At 41.5% G+C, this 9,076-nt stretch overlaps 1 protein-coding gene across 1 annotated transcript in view; it reads right to left on the reverse strand.

Moving 5' to 3' along the window:
* The window catches only part of LOC133754097 (zinc finger protein OZF-like), a 31,514-nt gene extending 24,453 nt beyond the window's left edge, over nucleotides 1–7,061 (reverse strand). The window contains exon 1 of the mRNA XM_062184680.1: nucleotides 6,904–7,061. Within this exon, the coding sequence (XP_062040664.1) occupies nucleotides 6,904–7,061 (158 nt within the window). The remainder of the gene's footprint in view (nucleotides 1–6,903) is intronic.
* Nucleotides 7,062–9,076: the final 2,015 nt, after the last annotated feature.

A 9,076-nucleotide genomic window follows, 5' to 3' on the forward strand; every position in this document is an offset into this window, starting at 1 on the left:
ATGAACCAGCAGATGGAAGCTTTCTTTCATTGCTATCTGTCCTTGCTTATAAAATAAAAAAGTAAATAAAAAGAAGGCTGTCTCCTCAATATCCCCAATACTTTCAACACAAAGTCACTGCAAATGTACTGTTTCTATGGATGTACCTACAGTGGACATTGCATGTTGTGGGAGATGAGATCCAAGTGTCCTAATGCCCAATACTTAGTCTCTATTATTCAAGTGTGGTCTGGGCCTTACCTCTCAGTTAAACTCACCCAGTGCATAGTTCTGGCAGCAGGCAACTGAGGACAGAAAGAAAAAGGAGGATGTCATCCAAAGCTGGCAGCTAGCAGGAGAGAGGGCCATGTGTTCTCAGTTGCACTTAGGAGTAGAGTTCCCATTGCACTGAATCATGAAAGGGAAGGTAGGAAACAGGTCTGGATCCATAAGCACTGAGTCTCTCTGCTCTTAACAAATCTGTCTTCAGTAATTATTTCTTTACTTGCTGTGTCTTTGGAACCATTTATAGAGATGTTACAAGAATTTTCCTTTTTTTTTTTTAATAAAATTTGTCAGGGCTGACATTGTGGCACAGTAGGCTGAGCCACCACTTGAACTACTCATGATCTGCATTAGAAAACCAGTTCCAGTCCTAGCTACTAGGAATCTGATCTAGTTTCCTGATAATGCACCTGGAATGACAGCAAATGATTGTCCAAATGCTTCAGCCCCTGCCACATACATGGGAAACTAAAAGGAATTTGGGGCTACTGGCTTTGGCCTTGCTATGCCTTGGACCACTGATGGAGTAAACTCCCCCACCCTTTCTTTGTCACTTTACTTTTCAAATGAATAAGTAATATATCTTTTTAAAACATTTTTTATAAATCCTACTAAAATAAAAGCACACACATACTCACACTGTCATACCAAAATTCTTTCTAGGAAACATAAAATCTTAATTCTTACATGCTTTATCAATTATATTTCTTTTCTTTCTTTCTTTCTTTTTTTTTTTTTTTTTGACAGGCAGAGTGGATAGTGAGAGAGAGAGACAGAGAGAAAGGTCTTCCTTTTTGCCATTGGTTCACCCTCCAATGGCCACTGCAGCCGGCGCATCTTGTTGATCCAAAGCCAGGAGCCAGGCGCTTCTCCTGGTCTCCCGTGTGGGTGCAGGGCCCAAGCACTTGGGCCATCCTCCACTGCCTTCCCGGGCCATAGCAGAGAGCTGGCCTGGAAGAGGAGCAACCGGGATAGAATCCGGCGCCCTGACCGGGACTAGAACCCGGTGTGCTGGCACCGCAGGGCGGAGGATTAGCCTGTTAAGCCACAGCGCCAGCCTATCAATTACATTTCTAACTGCCAAATAGTAATGACACATTAGCCATAAAAATTAAACCAAATCAAATATCTCTAATAAATTACTGATGTGATAATTTATGTGCTTTGGAGTCTTTGAAAATTTTAGGGAGACTTCTATTATTATAATATAAATTTCATTTTAAATCCTGCAATGGTCACCCCAGTGTTCACTGAACTGGCAATATCAGTACCTGTGTTGAAAAAACACACTCGATGATAAATTTGTAAATATCTTAAATGCTATAAGTAGTATTCAAAGAGCAGAAAAGCCCACCATAATTCATGATTTAATTAAGTAGATAATATTGAAAAAATATGAAACAACAATGAAAAAGGTACTACAGTGGCATTGGATTTATGCTTTTGGTAATGTAGCTTGCCATTGTGTCCCTATAATGAAAAGTTTAAGTTTTGAGTAATTATAATTTAAAATTTTGAACATGTTAAGAAAACAGCCCTCTGTTTGCTGTTTATGTTTTAGAAATTAGATATTGGATAACACACTTATTCAGTTGTATCATTTTCTATTTTTCATCATGTTTTAATGTTTGTTACTGTGTAATTTTTAATAAGATTTGTTTATTTATTTGAAAGGCAGAGATGCAGACAGAAGGGGAAGGGGGGAAGAAAGGGAGGAAGGGGAGGGAGAAAGGAAGAAAGGGAGAGGGAGAGGGAGAGATAGAGAGATTGAACATCCATCCATTAGCTCACTCCCCAGATGGCAGCAATAGCTGGGGCTACACTAGGCTGAAGCTAGGAGCCAGGAGCTTCTTCTAGGTCTCCCACCTGGGTGCAGGGTGCCAAGTACTTGGGATATTTTTTGCTGCTTTCCCAGGAGAATCAGCAGGGGGATGGATCAGAAGTTGAGCAGCCAGGAGTTGAACCCACACATATATGGGGGTGCTGGCTCTGCAGGCAGAGGTTGAAACTTCTATTCCACACTGCTGGCCCCACTATGTCATCATATGGATTACTATATTTACTTTACCTCCATGAACCATTAAATATTTTCACAATAATGTATCTATATGTATACAGGGGTGCACATGTGTGTTCATTCATGCACCAGTATTTACATCGATATTGAAAATGATACTGTGAGAAACATTAATACACATTTCAGAAACCAAGTCTTCCATGGAGACAGCTGCTTACAGTGCAAACCCCTGGGCCCTTTTAAGTACTACAGGTTGATCTGTATCTCTCTAAAATTTATATCATGAAATGCTGACAACCAATATGACACTATTTGCAGATAGGACTTTAAGCAGATAATTGACATCAAATGATATCATAAGCGTGAAGCCCTGATCCAAACTGATCAATGTTCTTATAAGGAGGGATGCACACAGAGGAAATACATGTAAGGGTGCAGCAACATGGTGTCTGTATGGTAACCAAAGAGAGGTCTCAGGAGCAACCAAATCCATTATCATCTTGCTCTCAAATATCTAATCTCTAGAACTATGAGAAATATACTGCTGTGATTCAAACCACATATTCAACAGTATTATGTTATGGCCACCCTAGCAAAGTAATGCACTTTTTATCTCTGCCTATACTTCCTACAGCCACCTAGAAGGCCACCACAATTATCAGACAAACACATAAATTAAAAGCCATGGCTGGGGGCCAGCACTGTGGGGCAGTGGCTAAGACTCCACCTGCAGCACCAGCATCTCATATCAACACTGGTTTGTCACCTGGCTGCTCCACTTCCAATCCAGCTCACTGTTTATGGCCTAGGAAAGCAGTGGAAGATGGCTCAAGCCCTGGGCTACTGCACCAATGTGGGAGACCTGGAGGAAGTTCCTGGCTCCTGGCTTTGGATCAGACCACCTTCCAGCCCTTAGGGCCATTTAGGGAGTGAAGCAGTGGATGCAGACCTTTCTCTCTCTCTCTCGTTCCCTCTCTGTCTGTAACTGCCTCCCAAGTAAATAAATAAAATCTTTAAAAAAGAGAGATAATTGGTATCACAGAAATATAGTAGATCACTGGGACTATTAACAGCAACTAATAACCAACAGGTGGCAGTTTTACATGCTATGCCACAGCATTGGCCTACCTTGCAGAAATTTAAGGAGTGAACCAGCACTCTGTATTTCTGCCTTTAATGAATTAAATAAAAGAATAAAAATTTTTAAAATATAAAATAAAATTACAAAAAATATTTAAAAACAAGAATCAGCATGGGCATTTGGTGCAGCAGCTAAACACACAAATTTTGATAACCATGTCACATATCAGAGTGCCAGCTTTGAGTTCAGCAACCCCACTTGTGATTCAATTTCCTGTGAATGCACACCCTGGAAGGCAATAGGTGATGGCTCAAGTTATTGGGTCCCTGCCACACATGTGTGAGACCAGGATGGACTTCCTGGCTCCTGTGTTCAATCTGGCTGACTTGCAGCTTTTGTAGGTTTTTTTTTTTTTGGGGGGGGGTGAAACAGCCGATGGAAGATCTCCCTCCTTCTGTCTCTCTACCTTTCAAACAAACAAAAATCAATAAATAAGACTTTAAAAAATAACAGAGAAAACAATTGCAACCATATTACATACTAACCCATTTACACCAATAATTGCTTTAAATGTGCATTATCTAAATACACTAAAGATAGAGACTGACATGGGAAAAATAAAACCAAGATCCAACTTTGTGCTGTCTATAGTAAAACCATTTATTTTATTTTTTTTTTAACTTTTACTTAATGAATATAAATTTCCAGTATACAGCTTATGGATTACAATGGCTTCCCCTTCCCATAATTTCCCTCCCACCCGCAACCCTCCCCTCTCCCGCTCCCTCTCCCTTTCCATTCACATCAAGATTCATTTTCAATTCTATTTATATACAGAAGATCAATTTAGTATAAATACTTCAACAATTTGCACCCACATAGAAACACAAAGTGAAACATACTGTTTGAGTACTAGTTATAGCATTAAATCAAAATGTATAGCACATTAAGGACAGAGATCCCACATCAGGAGCAAGTGCACAGTGGCTCCTGTTGTTGACCCAACAAATTGACACTCTAGTTTATGGCGCCAGTAACCACCCTAGGCTGTCGTCATGAGTTGCCAAGGCTATGGAAGCCTTCCAAGTTTGCCGACTCTGATCATATTTAGACAAGGTCATAAAAGACAGAGTGAGGATAGTAACCAATGATCCTAAGAGTGGCATTTACCAGGTCTGAACAATTATACAGCATGAAGTGGGGAAGAGGACCATCAGTACACACAGGTTGGGAGTAGAGCCATTGGTGGTAGAGTAGAGGTTATGATTACAAAGGAATGAGGCCCAAGTGGACTAGACAGGGTCTAGAACAAAGGACAGAGTCATTATTAGAGAAGCTAAGAAAGGTGCTGTCTAAGCTACAAGTAATTTTTCTGATTGAGAGGCAAATAGAACCTGATAGAAGGGGCTTGATAATAATCTGTTGGGCTTTAGGCCTTGTAAGTTAAGAGGCCCAGACCTATCTATCTCTTCACATGGGGTATATCCTAAGGGAGGTGTGAACCTCCTAGGGGAAGGCACTCTGTTGACTTTCATTACTTGGCTGGCCTGGGAGGAGAGCTGGCCAGGTAAAGGCAGGGGGCATCTCTAACAAGAAATTTACATAGACACATGAAGGAGATTTGAAGTCATCTTGGCCAATCATATTTGGTTTGCATGGTAGGAATACATTCAAGAGATCTGTTGTGCAACATGGTGAGAATAGTTAATAACAATGTGTTCTACAATAGAAAAATAAATAAGAGTTTAGACTTTTAAGTATTCTTATCAGGAAAAATAGGTATATAATGTAGTGGATATGATAACTGCCTTGCTTTGTTCATTTAAATTACATGAATATTTCCAAATTCCATTCTTATCAACTTAAGACACATATATACACAACTGCTTAAAAATAAAATAATGCAGAAAAATAGTCCATTATAATACGAATCCAATAAAATGTAGAAAAACAGTATTCATTTCAGACTAATCAGAATTTAGCTCAGACTACTACAAGGGTTACACACTGAGACAACCGGCAGTTCTCCAAGAAGACATTACAAGGCTTCCTACCAGTGCCCCTAAATAGAGCATTAAGATATGTAAGAGACAACTTACATAACTCCAAGGAAAAATACAAATTCACCATTTGTAATCAATACAAATAGATCAGCAGTATAAATACCCAACCAGTGGTCATTAGTAACTAGGAATATGTTACCAAACAGAAATGTCAGCTAAAACCAGATGGAATAAATAAATAAGGTAAATCTAAGCACTGGGAAATCAAAAACTAAGTAAGTGCATAAGCATGAAAAGTTAGATACTTAATCCTCGTACTCCACTAACACCTTTTATAGAAGTGGAATTTATTCACAACCTATAGCCTACAAAATTTTCATGTTATTTTAAAAAATTACTGTGAAGTAATACATGAAAAAATAAATATTATCACAAATACCACAAAATAAACCAAGAAAAACTCACTGTTGAGAGTAATAGATTTTATGCCACGAAAAACATTAAAAAGAACCTCAGATCATTTACCAGTGGGGGCAGAGGTAGGAGAGATCAAGAAGACCCTTGGGGCCTACAATGCAGCACAGCAGATAAAGATGCCGCCTGCATTGCCAGCATCCCACACAAGTGCCAGATCCCATCCGACTGCTCCACTTCCCATCCCAGTCTCTGCTATGGCCTGGGGAAGTGGGAGATGCTCAAGCACTTGGGGCCCTGCACCCCCATGGGAAACAGGGAAGAACCTCCTGGATCCTGGCTTTGTATCAGCACAGCTCTGGCCTTGTGGCCTTCTGGGGAGTGAATCAGCAGATGGAAGACCTTGATGGAAGACCTCTCTCTCTCTCTCTCTCTCTCTCTCTCTCTCTCTCTCTCTGCCTCTCTGTAACTCTGCTTTTCAAATAAATAAATCTCTTTTTTTCAACAGGCAGAGTGGACAGTGAGAGAGAGAGAGAGAAAGGTCTTCTTTGGCGTTGGTTCACCCTCCAATGGCCGCTGCAGCAGGTGCAATGCGCTGATCCAAAGCCAGGAGCCAGGTGCTTCTCCTGGTTTCCCATGCGGGTGCAGGGCCCTCCACTGCACTCCCGGGCCACAGAAGAGAGCTGGACTGGACAAGGAACAACCGGGACGAAATCCGGTGCCCTGACTGGGACTAGAACCCGGTGTGCCGGCGCCGCAGGCAGAGGGTTAGCCTATTGAGCCACGGCGCCGGCCTGAAATAAATCTTTAAAAAACAAAATAAGAGCCCTGAACTGACCAAGGCCATTTTTTAACCTGGGTAGCCATTCCATTAGTGTTTACATTATTAATTAAAGTTAGCAGAAAACAAAAAATCCTCTTTCGTTTTTCAAATCTTATCACCGAATAAACTCAGGTTTCACAAAAGAAAACAGCAGTGTAACATTCAAATCATGGCGTACAAATCCTACACAAGTAAATAAACGGAAGCAAATTTCTACAAAAGACACGAATGGAATGAGCGTTGGGAGGCGGCCTGTTGAACCCACACTCAGGTGCCCCAGGCTCCAGGTCTTGGTGCTCACACCACCTGGGGTCGGCCTCCCCCACACTCCAGTTGTCCACGTGGGATCTGTGCCATCCCAAGCCTCCCCAGCAGAAACTCCGTCCCCACATCCTGGCCCTCGTCCTTGGCCCAAAAGCGTGTGGTAAATACACCACTGAGTCTCTGCGGTTCCGTCATAGCAACAAAACGCTGACTCAGTCCCTAGGGAAAGCTGTGGACCTGAGACTTCGGTGCCCAACTCAAGGAAATGAGGTCACGCGTGAGGTTCAGATTCTCCTTCTCCCCACACAACCTGGAGAGGTGAGGCCGGGTTCAGGTGGAGTCGCTGCACACTGAGACAGGGCGGCACACCAGGGTCCCAGCTGCCCGCCCCCTCCCCTCCTGTGGGCCCGGGACCCTCACACTCCCCGCTGCCGGCGTCCAGGGACTCCGGGAGTCCTCTCAGGCCCTGCGCTGAGGGGAGTTCAGGGTAGAAGCGTCTGAGCCGACCGGGACTCTGGGAGCAGAACCCGAAGCTGAACTCGGTGGCAATGGGAAGAGGATTCCCCGAGGGTCTGCAGTGCTGCCCTGGCGCGCCTGATTCTACAGTCACAGAGGCCGCACGACGTCACAGAGGACGTACCCAATCAGCATCCTCCCTAGCCTGAGGGCGGGCCCTTGGGGTTGGGCAGGGTGGGGACAATGAGAGGCGGGGCTTGGCCTCAGGTCTGAAGCTGCGCCATTAGCAGCTGGGCCTTCCTGACAGCAGGGGGCGCTGTCCCACCCCAGGATCCCATCTCCCAGATCCTGTTAAGACCTTGAAACTCGGGTTTGCCATAATCTTCAGGTGAGTTACAGTTTACTGTTTACTGGATTCTGGGCCTTTTTCTGTTTATATTCTTGGCTTATTTTTCTGTTTGGTCGTTTGATTTTTGTTAAATATGGATTTGAAGAGTATTTCTCATTCAGATATTCATTTTCTGGATTGTACTTTGTCCATTACCATTGTTTTCTATTTGCTTTTATGGGGACCATTGTTTTCTATTTGCTTTTATGGGGACCTGGTAACCCACTTGATTGTGTTGATCCTGTACCCAATAATTTTGCCTAATTCACCTATCAGCTCATATTTGGTTTTGGCTTGTGTTGGATTTTCTCTATATATACTAATATCATTAACATATATTAAGAGATCTATTTCTTAAAAGCTGACCCTATATCTTACATTTCTTTTTGTTTGTTTAATTTCCCTAATTATGCATTCAGGACAATGTTGAAGAAAGAGAGAAGAAAACCTTATCCAAGATTATTTCCAGGGAAAAATCATTTAGTGTTCTGTGTTAATTATACTGTTTATTATTACTTCTTTGTAGCCAGTCTTAATTACAATTAGGGAATTGCTATTATTTTTTCTGTTCTTTTTATAGTTATAAGCTATTTTATTAAATATTTATTCAACATTTTATTCAACATTTAATCTCAACGATCATGCGATTCACTTATATTTTTCTTACACATGAATTATTTACTTGGATTGTTTTGGAATGTTAAACCATCTTTGCATCTTCTAATGTATCCTGCTTGTCGTTGATCTCTTCTGCTTTCATATTTTGCTTAAAATAACTGAATCTCTTATTAAAGATGTATGTTAAGTTTCTTCCACGTGATCTGAGTGTGTCACTAATGTAAAGCAATGAATTCAAAAGAAAATCAAATATATTCTCTGTTTATTGCCACTTTGGATGAATCTGGGAAAATGAGGAACAACCTTCCTTGAATGTCTAGAATTTTCTATTAGTCTGAAATTTTGCTTGTGGAATTTTTAAATTCATTGATTTGATTTTTCAAATACTGATTAGTCTTATTTAACTTATATGGAAGTTCTCTACATGATGTAATATAAGTGTTATGGTATATTGGTTTCCAACATACAGTGACTTTTGATATCTGTTTAAAAAATTTTTACTCCAAACGATTTCTCAGAATCCTTACTATCTTGTTAAGGTTTATAAATGGAGGGGGGTAGCTGGGGGGCTTTGTGGTGTAATGAGTAATGCTGCTGCCTGGGATGCCAGCATCCCATAAAGGCACCAATTTAAGTCCTGTGTGCTTCACTTCTTATGTAGCACCCCGCTAAGTGGCCTGGGAAAGTAGCTGAAGATGGCCCAAGTGTTTGAAACCCTGCAACCCACACAGGAGATCCAGATGAAACT

Source organism: Lepus europaeus, chromosome Y (genome assembly GCF_033115175.1).
Source record: "Lepus europaeus isolate LE1 chromosome Y, mLepTim1.pri, whole genome shotgun sequence".
NCBI classification, from domain to species: Eukaryota; Metazoa; Chordata; class Mammalia; order Lagomorpha; family Leporidae; genus Lepus; species Lepus europaeus.